This window comes from Salvelinus fontinalis, chromosome 6 (genome assembly GCF_029448725.1).
Source record: "Salvelinus fontinalis isolate EN_2023a chromosome 6, ASM2944872v1, whole genome shotgun sequence".
NCBI classification, from domain to species: domain Eukaryota; kingdom Metazoa; phylum Chordata; class Actinopteri; order Salmoniformes; family Salmonidae; genus Salvelinus; species Salvelinus fontinalis.
In genome coordinates, this window is record NC_074670.1 from 60,434,601 (window position 1) to 60,459,171 (window position 24,571).

Below are 24,571 nucleotides of genomic sequence, written 5' to 3' on the forward strand. Positions count from 1 at the left end.
CATAGAGAAAGAGAGATGGAGCAATGTCAAACTTAACATGTCTTGGAGGTTTCTCGACTGGTTCTATCATGACATATGATGCCTTGAAGAGTTCAGGTGTGGCCTAAGGGAAGTGTGTGTGCGTGCTGTGTGTGCATTAAAATAACAGATAAACGTCAAACTGCCACTTATATGCCCTTGTCACTGTCTTAGATTTAGTGTGTAGCCATACCCTTTACTCCTGCCACACTACCTAGTGTTCACGATATGACAGGTGTCTTCATATCTAGAAAACAGATTTGGGTGGGGGTGTATAAAGAGACACACAATGAGCTGAGGCATGAAATATGTCCTCTGTACCATCTGTTGATGGAAACTGATCCATTTCCAAGATAAGTGACAGGGGAAGAGAGAGTGAAAGAGGAGAGAGAGAGGGGGGGGAGAGTAACAGCAAGAGATTGAGGGAGAGAGAGAGGGAAAGTGAGAGAGGGGAAAAAGAGAGCGAGGGAGGGAAGAGTACAGTTGATATCACAGGCAGTGATCTAATACCTAGTGGAATCTGAATTGCCTTCTTTCTCAGGCAGCCTTTAGATGTGGTTATGTAAGTAATCAAGGTAGCGTAGAGAAAAGAGACCTGTCTGTTTATTTAGTCAAGCTAGAGGAGAGGAGGGAGGAGAGGAAGGTGAAATGACACGGCCATTCTGTTGAAGGAGAGGGAGGTGGAGAAACTGACGCTGAAACTGACTTTTGGTGTCACCTATCTACTGTATTTCTCGCTCTATCTTTAAAACTTTCATTTGGTCTTTGTCTATTTCTCTCTCATAATCTCTCTTACCCCTTTCTGCTGGATCAGCTACACTAGCTATATATACACAAATTATGTGGACACCCCTTATTGGATTTGGCTATTTCAGCCACACCCGTTGCTGACAGGTGTATAAAATTGAGCAAAAGCCATGCAATCTCCATAGAGAAACATTGGCAGTAGAATGATCTGACGTAAGAGCTCAGTGACTTTCAACGTGGCAGCCTTTCCAACAAGTCAGTTTGTCAAATTTCTGCCCTGCTAGAGAACTACCCCGGTCAACTGTAAGTGCTGTTATTGTGAAGTGGAGACGTCTAGGAGCAACAACGCCTGAGCCACAAAGTGGTAGGCCACACAAGCTCACAGAACAGGACTGCCGAGTGCTGAAGCGTGTAAAAATCGTCTGTCCTCAGTTACAACACTCACTACCGAGTTCCAAACTGCCTGTGGAAGCAACGTCAGCAAAATAAATGTTTGTCTGGAGCTTCTTGAAATGGGTTTCCATGGCCGAGCAGCCACACACAAGCCTAAGATCACCATGCGTAATGCCAATCGTCGGCTGGAGTGGTGTAAAGCTCGCCGCTTTACCATCTGGCAGTCCGACGGACGAACTTAGGCTTGGCGGATGCCCAGGAGAACGCTACCTGCCCGACGGAGTAATGTTCTGTGGCTGTTTTTCATGGTTCGTGCTAGGCCCCTTAGTTCCAGTGAAGGGAAATCTTAACGCTACAGCATACAATGACATTCTAGACGAGGTCCATACAGAAATGGTTTGTCGAGATCGGTGTGGAAGAACTTGATTGGCCTGCACAGAGCCCTGACCTCAACTCCATCAAACACCATTGGGATGAATTGGAACACAGACTACTAGCCAGTCCTAATCGCCTAACATCAGTGCTTGACCTCACTAATGCTGAATGGAAGCAAGTCCCAGCAGCAATGTTCCAACATCTAGTAGAAAGTCTTACCAGAAAGGTGAGAGAGAGAGATCATGTACAAAGTGAAAATAATCACCTTTATATGTCTCTTTATCAAAGCCGCCAGAAATGGGAACAAACAGAATATCTTCAAAATATCTTGTAATTGCTATAGAGCCTTTCTATTAGTCATTGGATCTGACAGGGTTAGTTGCAGCACAGAAATCTACAAATCACCTCAACCTCAAAACAGGCAAGCATGAACTGATCCGTATATTAGAAGGATTAGTGAATTTACATCCCACGGCACTTGTCGCAAGAGTATGGGGTGTTATCCCTGGTGCCTTGGCTACCAAATCATCCTCCGCTTCCAATTTAAACCCTCTCCTTTCTCCTGCAACTCTCTGCAAATCTAGGTCGTTAAAGAGAGTGTTCTCAGCCAACCTGGTAAAATAAGGATTAGGTATGAACAAGCAGATTGACATGTAAATGAATAAGCTTCCACCTACTAACGATCTGGACATGAGTCATTTGATTGACCATTCCATAATAATCCCACTCATGTGGGAGTAGGTCTGTAACACTCTTAACTCCTGGGTCACCTGTAAAGGTCATTATGACATGGAATGTTGTGTGGGAGCTGAACAAGCCCACTAGGCTGACCTATGACCTCTGCTGACTAGTGTGTGAGTAAAGTATCAAGTGTAGCCTTAGGTCAGCTCACCTACACACACATGGAATCACACGTGCTCACACACACACACACACCACACACACACACACACACACACACACACACACACACACACACACACACATGCACACACCAGGCCGACATGGGACCTGTAGATATAGTTCAATATGTCACCATTCTGACACATGGTTGAGTGCTTATTTAGTTTGATGAGAAATATGTTATTGAGAGAATAAAAGGCAAACATGCCTGCCAGTGTGTATGTGTCTGTTTGTCTCTGTGCGTGTGTCCATTTGTGTGTCAGAGAAAGACAATTAAATAGTAATTTGTCATTGCCCTGCTATTGCCTGAACATAGAAAAGCATCCAAACAACCTTGAGGCTGCAGCAACGGGGTCAAACAACCTTGAGGCTGCAGCAACGGGGTCAAACAACCTTGAGGCTGCAGCAACAGGGTCAAACAACCTTGAGGCTGCAGCAACAGGGTCAAACAACCTTGAGGCTGCAGCAACAGGGTCAAACAACCTTGAGGCTGCAGCAACAGGGTCAAACAACCTTGAGGCTGCAGCAACAGGGTCAAACAACCTTGAGGCTGCAGCAACAGGGTCAAACAACCTTGAGGCTGCAGCAACAGGGTCAAACAACCTTGAGGCTGCAGCAACGGGGTCAAACAACCTTGAGGCTGCAGCAACGGGGTCAAACAACCTTGAGGCTGCAGCAACGGGGTCAAACAACCTTGAGGCTGCAGCAACGGGGTCAAACAACCTTGAGGCTGCAGCAACGGGGTCAAACAACCTTGAGGCTGCAGCAACGGGGTCAAACAACCTTGAGGCTGCAGCAACGGGGTCAAACAACCTTGAGGCTGCAGCAACGGGGTCAAACAACCTTGAGGCTGCAGCAACGGGGTCAAACAACCTTGAGGCTGCAGCAACAGGGTCAAACAACCTTGAGGCTGCAGCAACAGGGTCAAACAACCTTGAGGCTGCAGCAACGGGGTCAAACAACCTTGAGGCTGCAGCAACGGGGTCAAACAACCTTGAGGCTGCAGCAACGGGGTCAAACAACCTTGAGGCTGCAGCAGCGGGGTCAAACAACCTTGAGGCTGCAGCAGCGGGGTCAAACAACCTTGAGGCTGGAGCAACGGGGTCAAACAACCTTGAGGCTGCAGCAACATGGTCAAACAACCTTGAGGCTGCAGCAACAGGATCAAACAACCTTGAGGCTGCAGCAACAGGGTCAAACAACCTTGAGGCTTGCAGCAACAGGGTCAAACAACCTTGAGGCTTGCAGCAACAGGGTCAAACAACCTTGAGGCTTGCAGCAACAGGGTCAAACAACCTTGAGGCTGCAGCAACAGGGTCAAACAACCTTGAGGCTGCAGCAACAGGGTCAAACAACCTTGAGGCTGCAGCAACAGGGTCAAACAACCTTGAGGCTGCAGCAACAGGGTCAAACAACCTTGAGGCTGCAGCAACAGGGTCAAACGACCTTGAGGCTGCAGCAACAGGGTCAAACGACCTTGAGGCTGCAGCAACAGGGTCAGGCTGGAGAGTTTGGACTCTCTCTCTGGAGACTCTCTCTAATATTTTCTCTCTTGCAACTACTCTCTCTCTCTTTCTCTCTCTACTTCTCGCTTTCTCTCTCCCTCCTTCTCTCTCTCCCACTCTCACTTTCTTCCTCCTCCCTCCCTCTCAGTCCAAATGGGTTTTTCCATTTGTATGTCATTCCATAACTAGTGTGGAGTAGGTGCAGCTCATTTGACAGCTCTCTAACCTGGAACCTATGATCCTCCTCGTCTCTCTCTCTTCCTAGCAGGGTTGCCGACTGCAGTAGGAAACTCAAGAATGTAAGTGACACCTCTCTATATTGTTTGTCAGTCTGGTAATCTGTTATGTCCTCTTATGTATGGTTGGTCTGTCTGTCTCTGGCTGTGTTTTGTCTTTCTCTGTCGTTCTTTTCTCCATCTCTGAATATATCTCTCTCAATCCTATCCCTCTCCCTTAGTCAGTCCATCCCATTAACCCCTCTCTTTCTCCCTCCGTCTCCTGTCTCTGCTGCTTTAAGAGGAGCTAGCGTAGTGCGTTTGTCATTCTCTGCAGTGTGAGCTCTCTACCTGACTTGGCTTGCTATAGTGTACTCTGTCTAACATATGTGACTATACTCAGCCAAGGCTGCCTCCAGCTCTAGCCCCACAGCTGTCAGAGCTGTTTTAGCAGAGGGACACTGAAACGCTACATTAGACTCATTCTGCACTGCATGAGAACATCCCATAAACTCCCAACAGCTGTAGAGGGAGCCAGCCTAGTGCTGCTGTCAATTGTAGCCTTTTCATTGTAGCAAACTGCAGCAGCAGCATTCAAATAGAATTTTTTTGCTGAGACTCAGAGCACCATCAGACTGAAAAAAATAGACAGGTGGAGTATTTTGTACTGTTTTGTACACGCAGCTCAATCTTGGCTAGGAAAAGGGACTATCATGCTCGACTGGATGGAATTCTGCTGGCCTCATGGAATGTTAAACCGATGCAAGCGTAAGGTATCTATTCCCTATGATGTAGGTATGTTTTGGAGAAAATATTGTTTGGCATTTTGGTTCTGTAGGTATGGAACTGCTGCTGTGAAGGTGTATGTGCTCATGTAAGCTACAGGGGTGGGCAACTCCAGTCCTCGAGGGCCTGATTGGTGGCACACGGTTTCTCCATCCCTAGCAAACACAGCTGATTTAATCAAATTGCATTCTAAACTGAAGATCATGATTAGGTGATTATTGGAGTCAGGTGTGTTAGCTGGGGCTGGAGCAAAACTGTGACACCAATCAGGCCTGTGTACACACTTGTGGGTGTGTACTTGTGACACAAAGAGGTTATTGTCCCTTCCAGAAGGAACACATTTTGTCAGGTGACTGGTCCAGTGAAATGTATCAGAGAAGACAGGCACTGTAAAGTGAGGAGGAGACAGACGTGCAGAGGGCATGGCCTCAGGTCTTTTAAGATGTTGCAGGATTAGTTTGTGGTGTATACTTTCAGTTTGAAATGCTGTCACAAGGATGTTTGCAAAGGTGTAGCTACAACATGTGTAGCTAGATTAGGTATGCTGTTTAATTTATCATTGTAACAGTTGTAGAACCTACTGTATATTCCACAAACAGAGCATGAGTAATATGAACATTTATACCCTGTCTAGGCTATTTATTGACACAAAAGCTTTCTGTCCTTAGAACAGCACCTAATGACCTTGTCAAGAGTTTTCAGCCCCTTGCTGTTTGACAGACGGGTGTTGTACTGACAGTTGCAAGTATCCAAGTTTGAATCCCAGTCAGGCTACCTACATGAATTCACTTTTTGTACATTTTTCATGCTAACTGGTAGTGTGGGTGTTTGTGATGAATGTGAATATAATTGTTTTGCCTTCTAGATACAGTGCATTGTGGGTGAAGTATGTTTACTTTTTGTTTTGTAGCCTAGATTGACATCTGAAAAGAGTGCTTACAATTACTGTATACCACACATTACACAAACCACCCAAGACAACCTTTAATCTGTTTTATCAAAGGAATACCCCTAGATCCTTAGATGACTTTGATATCATAAAACAAAGCAGCCAATCAGTCAGCTTGTTCTTGCAACATAAAAGAGCCTGTGTGATCTCCATATGGCCACAGTAGCAAGAGTGCTGTGTCCACACAGTGGCCTAGCTACATGTAGGAACATGAGATAGATAGTAGATGAAGTTGGCATAGTAAATTAGCCTGTCAGGGCTATGCTAGCATAGTAAAGCAACCTTACCCATGTGGCAATGGTAAACAGAGCGAGAAAGCTAGCTGTGTGTTCATATTGTCCAGGACAAGGGCTAGGTCTTTTTTGTACAGAAACCCCTGGCTAGCCTATTACAGTGATAGGGAAAAGAGTGGACCAAATATATCAGGAAGTGAACCCTATTGGTGGCCATTTTGATGAAACTGTTTATACTCCTTACAAATTGAAGACAAGTGGAAAGGAGGGTGATTTAGTTTGTATGACTTGACATCAAACAAACACTCAAGGGAGAATAGTACATTGAATTGATGCATTTGGGGAAGAACAACTGTGGAGCAATTGTGTGTAGTATCAATTGTGTGTGGTACGGTCGCTGCACAAACCGCATGGCAAAACGGTATGTCCAGAATGTATCCGGAATATTTAATGTCAGTACTGTACCTCAATGTGACTGCAACACATGTATGAGTTAGTATTATTTTTATTTTATATAGGTTAGCCCAATGTTCCTCTTTGAGAGATGATATAATTTTGCTAGCTAATGGGTACAGTGTGCCATAGCTGGCATCTATCACATAGACATACTGTGTGAAATGTGGAATTCTCTGATTGCTCTCAGGTGGCTGAGAATGCTTGTGTTGCTGTCGGTCAGTATTAGCGTTGTGAAGCATACCTTGGAGCTGTCAAAAAGAAATTGTGGCTTACAGTATGTTAACTTTTCCCATATCAACATAGGTTGATTTTGCAATGGCATTTTGCCAGGTTTACTCAGTAAGCAAACAGTTGGTTTGGTCAGTTTTTGGAGGGAAAAGTGGGATATTGGGCCCGTAAAGCATTTATCAAGCAATTTTGCTAATTTTCAAATAAGCTAATGTATCATGTGCTAGCAGTCTTGCATAATGTATTACACAACTTGTGGACAAGCTTGGAGTATGAGACCACTGGGAATTAGTTAGCCCAAAAGTTGGTTGACTGTGCGGGTGTGTCAGTTGGCAATGAACTACCACTAAATTGAAAGTTACAGACTGTGACGTTAATACCTTGTCTTGTTGATACTGACTCTAAATCCTCTTCCTGTTGTAATGATTCCTCCACAGGTTCTGATTACCATATACTGGCTGGGCCGGGCTGCCAACAGCTGCACCTCCTACAACGGGCCCACACTGGACCTGAAGGAGTTTGAAGGCCTGCTATCACAGATGCGAAAGGTGCGTACAGGGATGGATCTAAGGCTTTGACATGGCTCCGTTTGTTGTATCCTAGTGCTAGCAATGACAAGGTTGGGGGTTCAATTCCTGGAAGGGTGGTATATTTTACGTCTTTTTAGATGTTCAAAGTAGTGTTGCAGTTGTTAGGTGGCTGTACTACTAGGAGCGTTAGACTAGAAGTGACTGTCCAACCAAAGCATATATTTTATTTGGCAAACATAAGGTTGTTATGACGCAAACTCCCCTCGGGGTGCACTGATGGTTTCACCACTCCATCCTTTATCTCTTCTCCTCCCTTCCCCTCATCATGGAGTCATCCTTAGAAGAGAATGCTCTCTTTCCTCTTCCCCCCCCCCCCCCATTCCCACCTCTCTCTTTGTCCAGGGATGATCTCAGGCCTTCAACTGGATTTCCAGAACCAATGTGCGTCACCTGGACTATGGCTTTTTACAGCCCCCCAGGGACATATAGGGACGTAGCTGTAGCGACCGTTCAGAGCGTGAGGTCACTCCGCTTCCATTTATTCCGTTCTCCCACTATTATTCTCTATAAATGAGAAATGACCACTTAACCTAGAATGCTTTCCCAGATGTCTGTATAGTCCAGAACAACAGGGCCACATCTCCACTTAACCAAAGGTAATGATAGTGTCTTAAAGTGAGAGATAAATTCAATAGGTTTATGAAATCCTGTCACACGCAATACAGGAGGTGTATTAATGCTGGGCAGGAACAAAAACCTGCACACCCATTAGCTTCAGGTCCACTGCTGTTGTCTGAGCTGAGGTTTCAGCTTTGGACGGATCAGTCCTATGAACCCTATCATGAAGACCCCTCCCCCCCCTAGAGTTCCCACTCAAAGCCAGCCATTGTACCCCACAACCTCCCCACCCACCATGAGGTCAGCCAAGTAGGACCCCAGCATCCTCCTTCACTCAGGATCTGGCACAGGGAATAGGTCGGGGGAATAGAAAGGCGGAGTAGATTGGAGGGTAAGGGGGGAAAATGGGTTGGAGGGGATAGGGGTGGGTGGAGAAAGGGATAGAGTGGGAGGGAAAGAGAGGGGGAGTAAAAGGGAGCAGGAGAGAGGAGTAGAGGAAGGGGAGAGAGAGGGACAGGAGGGTTTGAGGAAAAGAGAAGGGGCAGTGGAGGAGGAGAAAGAGGTGGTAGGTGGCAGCCAGGAGGGGGAGGGGGAAAGAGAAACAGGGCAGGTCCAGGAGGTTCCTCCGGCAGGCGGGAAGGAAAAGCCTTTCCTCAGCCCTGGAAACTAGAGAAGCCACAGACAGGGTTACACTGTGCAGCTCAAAACACACAAAGAGACAGAAGTAGAATATCAATTAGAATTGGTGAGAGGAAGTGAATGTACTTGTCCGTGTTGGAGGAATCATGGTGAGGGAGGGATCCAGATTGGATGGGGTATTGGGATGATCTCAACACAATGTTTTTACATTGGCGTGTGTGTGTGTGTCAATTTCCATGCTTGTACATTTGTGTGTCAAAGGAGGCGGAGGACACGGAGAGCCCCCAACGCAGCATACGGGACAGCGGCTACATCGACTGCTGGGACTCGGAGCGTAGCGACTCACTCTCCCCGCCTCGCCACGGCCGAGAGGACTCCTTCGACAGCCTGGACTCATTCGGCTCACGCTCCAGACAGACGCCCTCGCCGGACGTACTGGTCGCCCGCGGCATCGGCAGTGATGGTAGGACGCTAGACGCCCGGATGGGTCACACTGCACACACAAGTCACATGCTTTTATTGTCTCATACTGTCTGGTGTTACCTGGGTCAAAACCTAACAGAAGAAAATGGACGAAACCGACTACCTGAACTTGAACTCTCATTTTCGTTGTAAAACGTTTTCGGTTGCTAAACGGTGTGCACCCTGTTGTGTTGCATAGCTGTAACTGTTTTGTTCATGTAGCTGTCATCACATAGTGACTTACCTCATTCACCACCAATAGTTTATTCTGTGCACTTTAATGATGCATGGCAGGCGTTTTCACATACAGTGTCATTGGGGCAGGTGGTGGAATAGTCACCGTCAGCTGGTCTGAAACTAGCTGCCCCTATTTGCTATTTTCAACCTCCAATCTATGGGATCATCTGGCAGGGTATCTCCATCTCAGCCCAGCTCTGTTATTGACATATGTACAAAGGAGGTTTTCTGTTTCTTCCTCGGGCCGATTGTTTAGGGCTGTTGCTGTGGGTTACGTCTCTTTGAAGGCCCTCTTGAAGAGACATGGAGAGGGAGAGAGAGAATTGAGATCAGGTGGTGGAGAGAGGAGATTGCAGTCTTGACTGACGGGTTGCAACATATTCTAGTGGAGCTGTTTTTTACACACCAATTCTTCATCTGTTACAATCTGTGGTGTTGCACTAGATGATACTTGAGAGTGATGCATATCAGTCACAGTGGGTGTGAGTGTTCTGCCTGTCATCTGGTGTTGCACTAGAATTAAGGTACCTGAGTGTGATCCCTATCAGTCACAGTGGGTGTGAGTGTTCTGCCTGTCATCTGGTGTTGCACTAGAATTAAGGTACCTGAGCGTGATCCCTATCAGTCACAGTGGGTGTGAGTGTTCTGTCTGTCATCTGGTGTTGCACTAGAATTAAGGTACCTGAGTGTGATCCCTATCAGTCACAGTGGGTGTGAGTGTTCTGCCTGTCATCTGGTGTTGCACTAGAATTAAGGTACCTGAGCGTGATCCCTATCAGTCACAGTGGGTGTGAGTGTTTCTGCTTGTCATATAGGGGCATACTCAATATTGTGCCTATATTTGTATGCACACCTAGGGACGCATGCACGTGCACACATACACCATTATTGATTGATATAATCCCTCTCCTCTCTTATACAGGCCTATGGTACCCTTGAGGACTAGCTTTTGTATATTAGCAGCTGCAATGTCAACACGACTAGCAAGCTCTCCATCGAACGCACCAGAAGAAAAATAAGACGTGTGTTTTATGTATTTTCCAGGCAAGGAAAGAGAAGCCAAGAACTCCTAGGTTCTGTATTTTAAAACCCTATGATACTCCAACCAGGGCCTTTTAAAACCCTGATAACCACACAAGCCTGCTTTCATCTTTTAATATACGCACGTGCACGCACACAGACATATATATATATATATATATATCAGCAAAAAAAAAAGAAATGTCCTCTCACTGTCAGCTGTTTATTTTCAGCAAACTTAACATGTGTAAATATTTGTATGAACATAACAAGATTCAATAACTGAGAAATAAACAATACATAAACAAGTTCCACAGACATGTAACTAACAGAAAAAAGGGGTGGGGGGGGGGGGGGGGGTCAAAAGTAACAGTCAGTTTCTGGTGTGGCCACCAGCTGCATTAAGTACTGCAGTGTATCTCCTCTTCATGAACTGCACCAGATTTTTTCTTGCTGTGAGATGTTACCCCACTCTTCCACCAAGGCACCTGCAAGTTCCTGGACATTTCTGGGGGGAATGGCCCTAGCACTCACCCTCCGATCCAACAGGTCCCAGAGACGTGCTCAATGTGATTGAGATCCGGGCTCTTCGCTGGCCATGGCAGAACACTGACATTCCTGTTTTGCAGGAAATCATGCACAGAATGAGCAGTATGGCTGGTGGCATTGTCATGCTGGAGAGTCATGTGAGGATGAGCCTGCAGGAAGGGTACCACATGAGGGAGTAGGATGTCTTCCCTGTAACACACAGCATTGAGATTGTCTGCAATGACAACAAGCTCAGTCCGATGATGCTGTGACACACCGCCCCAGACCATGACAGACCCTGCACCTCCAAATCGATCCCACTCCAGAGTACAGGCCTCGGTGTAATGCTCATTCCTTCGATGAAAAACGTGAATCCGACCATCACCCCTGGTGAGACAACCGCAACTCGTCAGTGAAGAGCACTTTTTGCCAGTCCTGTCTGGTCCAGCGACGTTGGGTTTGTGCCCATAGGCGACGTTGTTGCCGGTGATGTCTGGTGAGGACCTGCCTTACAACAGGCCTACAAGCCCTCAGTCCAGCCTCTCTCAGCCTATTGCGGACAGTCTGAGCACTGATGGAGGGATTGTGCGTTTCTGGTGTAACTCGGGCAGTTGTTGTTGCCATCCTGTACCTGTCCCGCAGGTGTGATGTTCGGATGTACCGATCCTGTGCAGGTGTTACAAGTGGACTGAGAGAATGATGATCAGCTGTCCGTCCTGTCTCCCTGTAGCGCCGTCTTAGGCATCTCACAGTACAGACATTGCAATTTATTGCCCTGGCCACATCTGCAGTCCTCATGCCTCCCTTGCAGCATGCCTAAGGCACGTTTACGCAGATGAGCAGGGACTCATCTTTGAAAGACGGGGTCCTGAAAAAAAGACGTTTCTTTTTTTGTTGAGTTTATATATATGTTGACTAGCATGACGTAAAAAAATGTGTGTGTGTGTGTGTATACATGCATACATGCAGACATGCAGACATGCAGACATGCAGACATACATACATACATACATGCAGACAGTTATTATTAAGGTCCTGGAGTGGCCTAGCCAGTCTCCAGACCTGAACCCATTGGAAAATCTTTGGAGGGAGCTGAAAGTCCGTATTGCCCAGCGACAGCCCCGAAACCTGAAGGATCTGGAGAAGGTCTGTATGGAGGAGTGGGCCAAAATCCCTGCTGCAGTGTGTGCAAACCTGGTCAAGAACTACAGGAAAACTATGATCTCTGTAATTGCAAACAAAGGTTTCTGTACCAAATATTAAGTTCTGCTTTTCTGATGTATCAAACACTTATGTCATGCAATAAAATGCAAATTAATTACTTAAAAATCATACAATGTGATTTTCTGGATTTTTGTTTTAGATTCCGTCTCTCACAGCTGAAGTGTACCTATGATAAGAATTACAGACCTCTACATGCTTTGTAAGTAGGAAAACCTGCAAAATCGGCAGTGTATCAAATACTTGTTCTCCCCACTGTATATAACATTTAGCAGACGCTATTATCCAAAGCGACTTATAGTAGTGAGTGCATACATTTTCATATTTGTTTGTACTGGTCCCCCGTGGGAATCACACACAACCCTGGCATTGTAAGTGCCACGCTCTACCAACTGAGCCACACAGGACCACTTTGTGTTTGCTATTGGTTTGTAGGGAAACGCTGAATTGATGTTTGGTTGATGTGTTTGCTATTCGTTTGTAAAGATGTTTTGTTATTATTGGTTTATTGCAAAAGGCATTGAGTGGTTTGTTTTCCTATTGGATTGAAAGGAAACATTGAGTTGTTGGTGGGGTTTTTTGTATTGGTTTATAGGGAAACGTTGAGCAATTGATGCTGAGTTGGCCATGTAGGTTAACATTGAGTGGTTTTAGAGGCCAGCTGTACGTTAAAGATGCTCACTGTCCTAACCACAGTGCCTCGTCCAGGCCATCTCCAGCCTTGGGCTCATCCAACTCTAACTGACTCTGGAACAGTTCCAGGAGACCTCCTGGAGGCCCACACACTAGGTCTGAGAACAGCAGGGCAGAACAGAGATCAGCCAATGATGAGGCTCCCAATCATGACTGTTTATACAAAATAGCTACAGTTTTCCATGTTCCAGGCCTTCCTTATGCTGCTACCACCATTCTACTCTCAAACTCACTGTGGACGTTAACTGAGGATTTTAATTTCATCTCCAAAAGAAATGTGATATTGGCAGCCCTCTTTTGTCAGGGGTTATGTAAATCAATGCACACTGTGGATAAATAGACATCTTTGTGTTACTAGCAAGAGGCCACTTCTGTACTCTCTTCTAGTCTTCACTCTTCTCTATTCTAGTCTTCACTCTTCTCTATTCCTCCCTCTTCTATTCTTCCCTGTTAACAGGAGTCCACATGTTTACATTTGAGTTATTTAGCAGATGCTCTTATCCAGAGCCACTTACAGGAGCAATTAGAGTTAAGTGCCTTGCTCAAGGGCACATCGACATATTTTTCACCTAGTAGGCTCTGGGATTCGAACAAGCGACCTTTCAGTTACTGGCCCAACACTCTTAACCTCTATGCTACCTGCCATTTACTATTAACATGTGGTTTACTATTGACAGGAGGCCACAGGTTGACAGGAGACCACAGGTTGACAGGAGACCACAGGTTGACAGGAGACCACAGGTTGACAGGAGACCACAGGTTGACAGGAGACCACAGGTTGACAGGAGACCACAGGTTGACAGGAGACCACATGTTGACAGGAGACCACAGGTTGACAGGAGACCACAGGTTGACAGGAGACCACAGGTTGACAGGAGACCACAGGTTGACAGGAGACCACAGGTTGACAGGAGACCACAGGTTGACAGGAGACCACAGGTTGACAGGAGACCACAGGTTGACAGGAGACCACAGGTTGACAGGAGACCACAGGTTGACAGGCGACCACAGGTTGACAGGCGACCACAGGTTGACAGGCGACCACAGGTTGACAGGCGACCACAGGTTGACAGGCGACCACAGGTTGACAGGCGACCACAGGTTGACAGGCGACCACAGGTTGACAGGCGACCACAGGTTGACAGGCGACCACAGGTTGACAGGCGACCACAGGTTGACAGGCGACCACAGGTTGACAGGCGACCACAGGTTGACAGGCGACCACAGGTTGACAGGCGACCACAGGTTGACAGGCGACCACAGGTTGACAGGCGACCACAGGTCAGTTGGTATGGGCTGCATGCATGAGTGGCACCTGCTTATGGTTCCAATTGAAGCTGTTGAAGGGTTAAACTCATCCACTTTACAACCTACGGTCAATTTGAAGCAGAAGAATCTTAAGGCCTCTATAGTCTTCATCCGTCAAAAAGTGAATGTTTGCGTCCCAAATGGCATCCCCTGGGCTCTGGTCAAAAGTAGTGCACTTTGAAGGGGAAATAGGGTGCCATTTGGGAAGCATAAATCTCTAAGTGGAGAAGAGAGAGGACCTTAAAGGATGAATTTATGTGGCAGGGAGAGGGGGGGAAGACCTTAAGCGATGCTCTTCTGCACAACCAAGTGTTACTGGCGACATAGAAAGCTGACTGTGTTGATCACTTCACAGCCAGGCATCCCTGATCCCAGCTTTCCAAGATGGCATAGCAGTCAGACGTCCTTTGTCCTTTGTCCTCGTCTTGTCGTGTCCTGTGTGTGTGTGTGTATGTATATATATATTTACATATTTTCATCGCATATCTTTTTATATATATATTTTTTTCTTCTAAAAACTCAACTTCAAAACACACTCCAGCAAACCCACCTCACCAATTAATAAAAAAATTTAAAAAGTATTATTCACCTCAATTCTGAAATCCACAACAGAAGCTAGCCAGAAGCTAGCTAGTTCACTGGCTAACGTTAGTTTTCAGCTAACCATGGTTGGCGGTCATCAGCTATCCTTTAGCTCGAAAAGCTATCGCCAGTTTTGTGCAACGCGACTCAGACCAGAGCATACCGGACCAATTTTTTCTCCATATCCCCGGATTTCTACCGCAAGCTCTGGACATAGACCTCCATCCTCTGCCAGCTTGCTACCCATGGCCCGGCTAGCTGTCTGAATCGCCGTTACCCCAACCTCACTACTCACTGGACCCTTATGATCACTCGACTGAGCATGCTTCTCCTTAATGTCAATATGCCTTGTCCACTGCTGTTCTGGTTAGTGTTTTCTGGCTTATTTCACTGTAGAGCCTCTAGCCCTGCTCATTATACCTTATCCAACCTTTCAGTTCCACCACCCACATATGCGATGACATCACCTGGTTTCAATGATGTTCTGGAGACAATATCTCTCTCATCATCACTCAATGCCTAGGTTTACCTCCACTGTATTCACATCCTACCATACATTTGTCTATGCTTTATCTTGGCCAGGTCGCAGTTGCAAATGAGAACTTGTTCTCAACTAGCCTACCTGGTTAAATAAAGGTGAAATAAAATAAATAAATAAATCCCAATGTCATTCTTCTCAACTGGGGGTCGCAATTTAGTGGCTTTGAGCTTGACGAAAGACTCAATCTTAAAGATGATTGATATCGTATATGCTGTCTAATACCCTTCACTGTTGTTCCAACTATTTTGGGTTGATTTGATGGTTGACAAGAGCAATCAAACAGTATCTACCTTCGCCCATAATAAGTATACTGTATAGTTTGTTTAAGAAAGCCTAGAAAGGTGCATATCAATCAAGTTTATTTTATATAGCCCTTCGTACATCAGCTAATATCTCGAAGTGCTGTACAGAAACCCAGCCTAAAACCCCAAACCGCTAGAATGCAGGTGTAGAAGCACGGTGGCTAGGAAAAACTCCCTAGAAAGGCCAAAACCTAGGAAGAAACCTAGAGAGGAACCAGGCTATGAGGGGTGGCCATTCCTCTTCTGGCTGTGCCGGGTGGAGATTATAACAGAGCAAAGGTGGTAAAAGAGACTTCACTGGCAGACTGCTAAGTCACATGATCATTTAGGCCAGGTCCTGGGGGACTCCTGAATGTACTGGTTTTCTTTTAAACGGATTCTTGTGGTTTATTTCCATTTTAACGGTCTATGGCTATATCAGACTCAGAGCTCTTAAAGGCACAATTTATAAGGTTTTCTGCTGTTCAATGGTCTGTTTAATTGATACTGCTCGGGTATTTATAGCTTACCTCTTGACCACTCTCGGAAACGTCTATCCAAGTTGAGAGGTCAGTGGTTGGATAGCATCATTAAAATGAAAACCAATGAAGAAAGTGGTCCTTTTAGACAAGGATTGGGAAACGCTGATGTCTAATTTTAAAAACCTAAGCAGTTATTGCTCTCTCTCGTGGGTGGGGCAATGTTTCATGTGGTGATTTACTGTGGTGATTTAAGTCAGTCTCTCCCTCTTTTGTACCCACCAGGCCGTGGCAGCGACTCCGAGTCCGACGCCGGACCCCATGGAGGCAGGAAGCTGCCGGACGTGCGCAAGGATGACATGCTGGCTCGGCGGACCTCGGTGAGCGAGCCCCGCGTGATGGTGCCCTTCAATCAGTACCTGCCCAACAAGAGCAATGCCAGTGGCTACGTGCCCACACCGCTGCGCAAGAAAAGGGGTGACCACGAGGGCCGGGAGGAGAGCAGTGGAGGGGGTGGGGGCAACCGCAAGAGCTGGAGTACCGCCACCTCGCCCATAGGAGGCGATATACCCTTCAGGTGAGCATTGGTTATGTAGTAAAAGTGAGAGATAGATTGGAACAGAGTCTACTACCACTACTAAGTGGAATGCTAGTATGGATATTCGATCGTAGCCATGGTGTAATTTGGTAAATGTGTTGGCACTCTTTTCTCCAGGAAAACTTGATATTTTTAACTCATATGTATGTCACCTGCTACACTTTGACAGGACAGTTCAGACAGACCCAAGCCAATAGATAGTGGGAGGTGTTTCAATAGCAGTAGGATACCATCACCATATATGCTAATATAGTATTTGTCATATATTGAGGAAGTACCTCCCATACTCTGTTGTTCAAAGTGATAACTGTTCTCCAAAATACTCATCACCACTCGATTCCTTCCTGAGACGATTCTCTGGATGAGGCCCATATTGAGATGATTAGCTTTATTTACACAGCAAGAGAGGAGGTTGGTGCACACACCTTAGCAGCTCGTTAGCCTAGTGTTCTTTTTTAGCTACAGATAACAGGAGCCTAATGGGCCATCAATCTAAACATTAGCCAAAATGCTAATGGATCGTTCTGTTATTAGCATTGAGACAAAACAAACTCGGAGCGCTTCGCTTATTCTTTATTTTCTAGAAGTGTCCGCATGTGGTGATGGACTGCTTCTCTCCGTAACACCGATATGTTGTTTCTTCCACCAGACCTGACACAGCACTTCGAAAACAGCTGCCTCCAGCCAATTTTCCTTCATATTGTAATTCCCCCAACGCACAAAGGAGATTGGGAATGTCTTGTCTGATGTTGAACATGCATGTTTAAAGAGATGTTCCTGTACTTTTGTATACTATTTAGCCAGTAGTTCTGAAAGTAGTTCTCATGAGCCAATAATTGTCTTTGAAAATTACCTAACGTATTACGCAATTTTCCGGATGTGCAGACGTGCACCACATCATTGCTCGCTCTCCCTCTGCAAGGGGTGCATCGTGTGTATTGATAGCTGTATCTCTTATGGCGATAGGCTGAAGCTCATTGGTTGCGCTTGAATTGCTAGGGGGCTGGCCCACATGGGGGAAAATGTGGCACGCCACAGCTTCGAGAAAAACAGTTGCTTTCAAACTAGGGATTTCGTGGCTAATTAAGGTAAGACAGTAATTCTGCTCATAGATTATTAGTGTATGAGCTACACATTGACACATCCAGCTCAAAGCGTGAGGTTTAAAAAATTGTTAGTAGTCACCAATGTTCTGGAGCATGTCTTTAAGAATAGGAAAAATATATATATTTTTAGTATTGTGGTGGCATGAACGGAGGATCTGATATAGACCAGATGTGTGTTTTGATTGGCCAAGGCCGAAGCACTCAGAGAAAAGCCAGCAACAGGCAAGACATTTGCTATGCCGACACAGATAGGTGTCTGTTTGCTATGCCGCTCACAGACAGATAAAATGTGTGAGCCACTTTGGCTACTATATGACCCTGTTGAGTGTTATTAGAAACCGCTATCAAAACAGTGTATTGAGGTTTTCATAAAACTAAAATATGGCTTGTTCCACTCATCTTGTAATATTTCAGTAGATGGCTGAAATCTGGTGTGTGTGCGCTTACGAGCATGTGTGTGAGTGTGCTTGCATGAGTGCACACACACACACACACACACATAGAGTACATACATACATACATACATACATACATACATACATACATACATACATACATACATACATACATACATACATACATACATACATACATACATACATACTGTACAAACATACATACATAAACTCAGCAAAAAAAAAAACGACCCTCTCTTTCAAAGATAATTCGTAAAAATCCAAATAACTTCACAGATCTTCATTGTAAAGGGTTTAAACACTGTTTCCCATGCTTGTTCAATGAACCATAAACAATTAATGAACATGCACCTGTGGAACGGTCGTTAAGACACTAACAGCTTACAGACGGTAGGCAATTAAGGTCACAGTTATGAAAACTTAGGACACTAAAAGAGGCCTTTCTACTGACTCTGAAAAACACCAAAAGAAAGATGCCCAGGGTCCCTGCTCATCTGTGTGAATGTGCCTTAGGCATGCTGCAAGGAGGTATGAGGACTGCAGATGTGGCCAGGGAAATAAATTGCAATGTCCGTACTGTGAGACGCCTAAGACAACGCTACAGGGAGACAGGACGGACAGCTGATCGTCCTCGCAGTGGCAGACCACGTGTAACAACACCTGCACAGGATCGGTACATCCGAACATCACACCTGCGGGACAGCTACAGGATGGCAACAACAACTGCCCGAGTTACACCAGGAACACACAATGCCTCCATCAATGACCCTCCAGCATGACAATGCCACCAGCCATACTGTTTGTTCTGTGTGTGATTTCCTGCAAGACTGGAAAGTCAGTCTTCTGCCATGGTCAGCGAAGAGCCCAGATCTCAATCCCATTAAGCAGGTCTGGGACCTGATGGATCGAAGGGTGAGGGCTAGGGCCATTCCCCCCAGAAATGACCGGGAATTTGTAGGTGCCTTGGTGGAAGAGTGGGATAATATCTCGCAGCAAGAACTGGCAAATCTGGTGCAGTCCATGAGGAGGAGATGCACTGGTGGCCACAGCAGATACTGACTGTTACTTTTGATTTTGACCCCTCCTTTTGTTCAGGGACACATTATTCAATTTCTGTTAGTCACATGTCTGTGGAACTTGTTCAGTTTATGTCTCAGTTGTTGAATCTTGTTATGTTCATACAAATATTTACACATTTAAGTTTGCTTAAAATAAACGCAGTTGACAGTGAGAGGATGTTTCTTTTTTTGCTGAGTTTACATGCATACATACGAGTGTGTGTTTGTTTACACTAGACGTCACCTACTAAATCGGGCCTTTGCTCCAACAGTACATCTTACCTTGTTGACATGGCATGGTTTGACTTTAAGCTTATTAGTTTACACCACTCTCACACGATGACGGATACAGGCTTCGCAATAGCGTTGGAAGGATGACTGGCTTCCAGCTGGATTCATTCAGCAGAAATTGTATTTCCTCTACGTGTGTGTGTCTCAATGCAAGGTTGTAATTGGAAAGGGTTAAACCTGTAAGTGGAAGTCAATAAGGAGCAAGTGTGAACAGAGCAAGCAAGTGTGTGTTTACATGTGGGTGTGCAATTGTAGATCCTAAGGTCATGCTAACTCTATCTGAGTAAAGGTATGAGGACGTGTGCATGTGTCGGTGCATTTCTACACCTGTGTGTGTATTTGTGTGTGCGCTTGAATGAGATCATGAGATTGGCTTGAGCTTTTCACCGAGGTCATCGGGTCCCTGACCGACCAATACCAAACAGCACATTATTCTTCATTCAGCTTGTTCTGCTTTTCAGTGACTCTTTATTCAAATGTTTTGATTGTTATTACATCATTATAATGTGTGATCTGTTTATTTTCTCTTTTTTCCTTCCACATGTTTCCATTGGTGTGTTGCTTTTTGGTACTCCCATTGTCATTGTGCATATGATCACATTATCACTGTGTTTTTTGGTAATGCTTGCGTGTTTCACATGTCTTGTGTCTTTGTTTGTGCTACGCTGTGTTATCGTTGCATGTTGGTGTTGTGATTGCCGCATGTGTGTGTGTGTGTGTGTGTGTGTGTGTGTGTGTGTGTGTGTGTGTGTGTGTGTGTGTGTGTGTGTGTGTGTGTGTGTGTGTAACAGTCCAACCGAACTCCCCAACCTAGAAGTACCCCCAGTTATAGCTCCTATTGAGCCCACGTCCCCCGAGCTCCAAGCCCAACCCCTTCCCCAACCACAGAATCAGTCAGAAGAACAACACAGGGGTGAGGAAGAAATGGAGGAGAGGAAAGAGGAAGAAGGGAGGTTGACCGCGGCATGCCCGTGGAGACGGGAGAGGGAGGAGGAGTATGAGCTTCACTCCTACACCCCCCCTCAGCGCTCACAGACCCCCACACTCACCCACAGGGAGACTGCTATACACCTGACTGTGACTGCTGAGCAAAGGTGCCAATCACTGTATGCCCTAACCCCTAAAGCTAAAACAATAACCCCTTACCCCAACAATCCCCAGATGAAACTTTCCCTTAGTCTCTATTGTCTCATCAAGCCACAGTTCCAATGACCCTAACTTAATTAACCCTCTTTAGGATTTCCCTGTAATATGTATTGAACCAAGGTGCCAACTTGATTTCCTTATATTGTTTTGGTGATGACACCTTTAAACACGCCCATGCAGACATTTCTAAAGACAACTACTTACACAAACTCTGGGAGATTCAGTGAACCATTTCATAAGAGCGTAACCTTTCCTGTTATTTTCCGACAAGGACATGACTGATGCTTATTTGGGGCCGTAGTGAGTTGAATTTGGATCCACCCTATGAATAGGTTTGCTTTCTCTGGCCTCGATATCTGAAGACCTGGCTTGTCACTATGTTGGCTGACAAAACACACAAAAGATGAAATAGGACTTGTGTACAGGGCATGTTCCAAGTCTGCATCCTAAATGGTACACTATTCCTGATATAGTGCACTGTGGGCCCTGGTCAAAAGTAAGGGCACTATATAGGGAATATGGTGCCATTTAGGACATATCCAAGAGTTATTCTGGGGAGGTCCAGGGAACATTCCAAACATAAGCTGTGCTGTGGCCTAGTGTTTTTGTTGGCGTTGGACACAGCTGCCCTCTTTCGCTGCATGTGATAACCAAGCTCAGAAGTTTGGCGTTTTGGTGTTTGCCAGGAGTCTGCAATGGTTGTTCTTTTTATTTCTGATGAGTCGCTCTATGTTCCTGGCAGTTGTTGCTACAGGACGGATGTCAGAACTTCTTATGGCCTTCTGCCTGTTAGTTGTCTGGCTACTGTTGTTTACAGTTACATTCTAGTCATTTAACATACGCTCTTATCCAGAACGACTGTCGGGGCTTTCAACTAAAATCAAATCAAATGGTATTAGTCACATGCGCCGAATACAGCAGGTGTAGACCATACAGTGAAATGCTTACTTATGAGCCCCTAACCAACAATGCAGTTTAAAAACCCCCAGATAAGAATAAGAAATAAAAGTAACAAGTAATTAAAGAGCAGCAGTAAAATAACAATAGCGAGACTATATATAGGGGGGGCACCGGTGCAGAGTCAATGTGTGGGGGCACCGGTTAGTTGAGGTAATATGTACATGTAGGTAGAGTTATTAAAGTGACTATGCGTAGATGATAAGAGTAGCAGCGGTGTAAATGGGGGGGGGGGGCAATGCAAATAGTCTGGGTAGCCATTTGATTAGGTGTTCAGGTGTCTTATGGCTTGGGGGTAGAAGCTGTTTAGAAGCCTCTTGGACCTAGACTTGGCGCTCCGGTACCACTTGCCGTGCGGTAGCAGAGAGAACAGTTTAACTAGGGTGGCAGGAGTCATTGACAATTTTTAGGGCCTTCCTTTGACACCACCTGGTATAGAGGTCCTGGATGGCAGGGAGCTTGGCCCCAGTGATGTACTGGGCCATTTGCTTTACCCTTTGTAGTGCCTTGCGGTCGGAGGCCGAGCAGTTGCCATACCAGGCAGTGATGCAACCAGTCGGGATGCTCTCGATGGTGCAGCTGTAGAACCTTTTGAGAATCTGAGGACCAATGCCAAATCTTTTCAGTCTCCTGAGGGGGAATAGGTTTTGTTATTCCCTCTTCACTACTGTCTTGGTGTGCTTGGACCATGTTAGTTTGTTGGCGATGTGGACACCAAGGAACTTAAAGCTCTCAACCTGCTGCACTGCAGCTCCATCAATGATAATGGGGACGTGCTCAGTCCTCTTTTTCCTGTAGTCCACAATCCTCTCCTTTGTCTTGATCACATTGATGGAGAGGTTGTTGTCCTGGCACCACACGGTACAGGAGGGGACTGAGCACGCACCCCTGAGGGGCCCCTGTGTTGAGGATCAGCATGGCGGATGTGTTGTTACCTACCCTTACCACTTGGGGGCGGCCCGTCGAAGTCCAGGATCCAGTTGCAGAGGGAGTTGTTTAGTCCCAGGGGCCTTAGCTTATTGATGAGCTTTGAGGGGACTATAGTGTTGACCACTGAGCTGTAGTCAATGAATAGCATTCTCACATAGGTGTTCCTTTTGTCCAGGTGGGAAAGGAAAGTGTGGAGTGCAATAGAAATTGCATCTGTGGGTCGGTATGCAAATTGGAGTGGGGTCTAGGGTTTCTGGGATAATGGTGTTGATGTGAGTGATGACCAGCCTTTCAAAGCACTTCATGGCTACAGACGTGAGTGCTACGGGTCGGTAGTCATTTAGGAAGGTTACCTTAGTGATCTTGGACACAGGGACTATGGTGGTCTGCTTAAAACATGTTGGTATTACAGACTCGGACAGGGAGAGATTGAAATTGTCAGTGAAGACACTTGCCAGTTGGTCAGCACATGCTCGCCTCGCACGTATGGCCCTGCGGATTACTGGTGCTCTCATGCATGGTGCTGGTGCTCTCATGCATGTTTCAGTGCCATTTGCCTCGAAGCGAACCTAGAAGTAGTTTAGCTGATCTGGTAGGCTTGTGTCACTGGGCAGCTCTCGGCTGTGCTTCCCTTTGTAGTCTGTAATGGTTTGCAAGCCCTGCCACATCCGACGAGCGTCAGAGCCGGTGTAGTATGATTCGATCTTAGTCCTGTATTGACGATTTGACATGCACAAACTAAAGATTGATTCAATACATCGTTTGACATGTTTCTACTGACTGTTACTGAACTTTTGGACATTTCGTCAGCTTTTAGGGAACGCGCTTCGTGACTTTGGAATTGTTTACCAAACGCGCTAACAAAAGTAGCTAATTGGACATAAATAACAGACATTATCGAACAAATCAAGCATTTATTGTGGACCTGGGATTCCTGGGAGTGCATTCTGATGAAGATCATCAAAGGTAAGGAAACATTTATCATGTAATTTCTGGTTTCTGTTGACTCCAACATGGCGGCTAATTTGGCTATTGTTCTGAGCGCCGTCTCAGATTATTGCATGATTTGCTTTATCCGTAAAGGTTTTTAAAAATCTGATACAGCGGTTGCATTAAGGAGAGGTATATCTATAATTCCAGGTGTATAACTTGTATTATCATCTACATTTATGATGACTATTTCTGTTGAAACGATGTGGCTATGCAAAATCACTGGATGTTTTTGGAACTTGTGAATGTAACGTGCCAATGTAAACTCAGATTTTTTTATATAAATATGAACTTTATCAAGCAAAACATACATGTATTGTGTAACATGAAGTCCTATGAGTGTCATCTGATGAAGATCATCAAAGGGTAGTGATTCATTTTATCTCTATTTGTGCTTTTTGTGACTGCTATCTTTGGCTGGAAAAATTGCTCTGCTTATTGTGGTTTGGTGTGACCTAACATAATCGTTTGTAGTGCTTTCGCTGAAAAGCATATTTGAAATCGGATACTTTGATGGGATTAACAACAAGATTACCTTTAAAATGGTATAAGACACATGTATGTCTGAGGAATTTTAATTATGAGACTTCTGTTTTTTGAATTTGGAGCCCTGCACTTTCACTGGCTGTTGTCATATTGATCCCGTTACTGGGATTGCAGCCCTAAATTAAGACGTGTTGTACAGTTCTTAAATGTTGTTTTTAATTGACTAAAACAAGCAGATGACAAGAAAATTTAATTTAAACGTTTTTGCTGTGAGCAATGGGGTAACCTAGGTAACCACAGGTTGTTTTCCCCAGAGATGGGCAGGCCTGCTACGATCTATCTAATACCGACTGGGTCTATGGCACTGGTTGGGATAATCAGCAAGTCACCATGCTGCCCTTGTATATTGGAAACACGTTGGTTGTTCAAGCACACACACACGTTTGATATAGACACAGCCTTGCACGCACACGCCAAATACTTGCCATTGTCTAGCCTACCCCGCCTATGTGTCAAGCAAATAATATATTAATTTTTTCCCCGGGGTTTGTGGGTGGGCTTTACCAAAGCAGACTAGCTATAGCTATTGTGGGTTTTCTCCCAATACAATCTTTGTGAGTCACTAGTGTTTCGTCTGCTTTTCTTC

The 24,571-nt window shown here is 45.5% G+C and overlaps 1 protein-coding gene across 10 annotated transcripts in view; it reads left to right on the forward strand.

Moving 5' to 3' along the window:
• The window catches only part of LOC129858233 (LIM and calponin homology domains-containing protein 1-like), a 145,753-nt gene that overhangs the window by 87,076 nt on the left and 34,106 nt on the right, over positions 1–24,571 (forward strand). For 7 of the 10 annotated variants that reach the window (XM_055927288.1, XM_055927292.1, XM_055927293.1 and 4 more), the window contains exons 5-8: positions 4,207–4,240; positions 7,246–7,356; positions 8,857–9,058; positions 16,233–16,524. In XM_055927288.1, the coding sequence (XP_055783263.1) occupies positions 4,207–4,240; positions 7,246–7,356; positions 8,857–9,058; positions 16,233–16,524 (639 nt within the window). Of the gene's footprint in view, positions 1–4,206; positions 4,241–7,245; positions 7,357–8,554; positions 8,745–8,856; positions 9,059–16,232; positions 16,525–24,571 lie in introns of those variants that run through there. The other 3 variants (XM_055927287.1, XM_055927290.1, XM_055927295.1) reach the window with 2 other exon arrangements.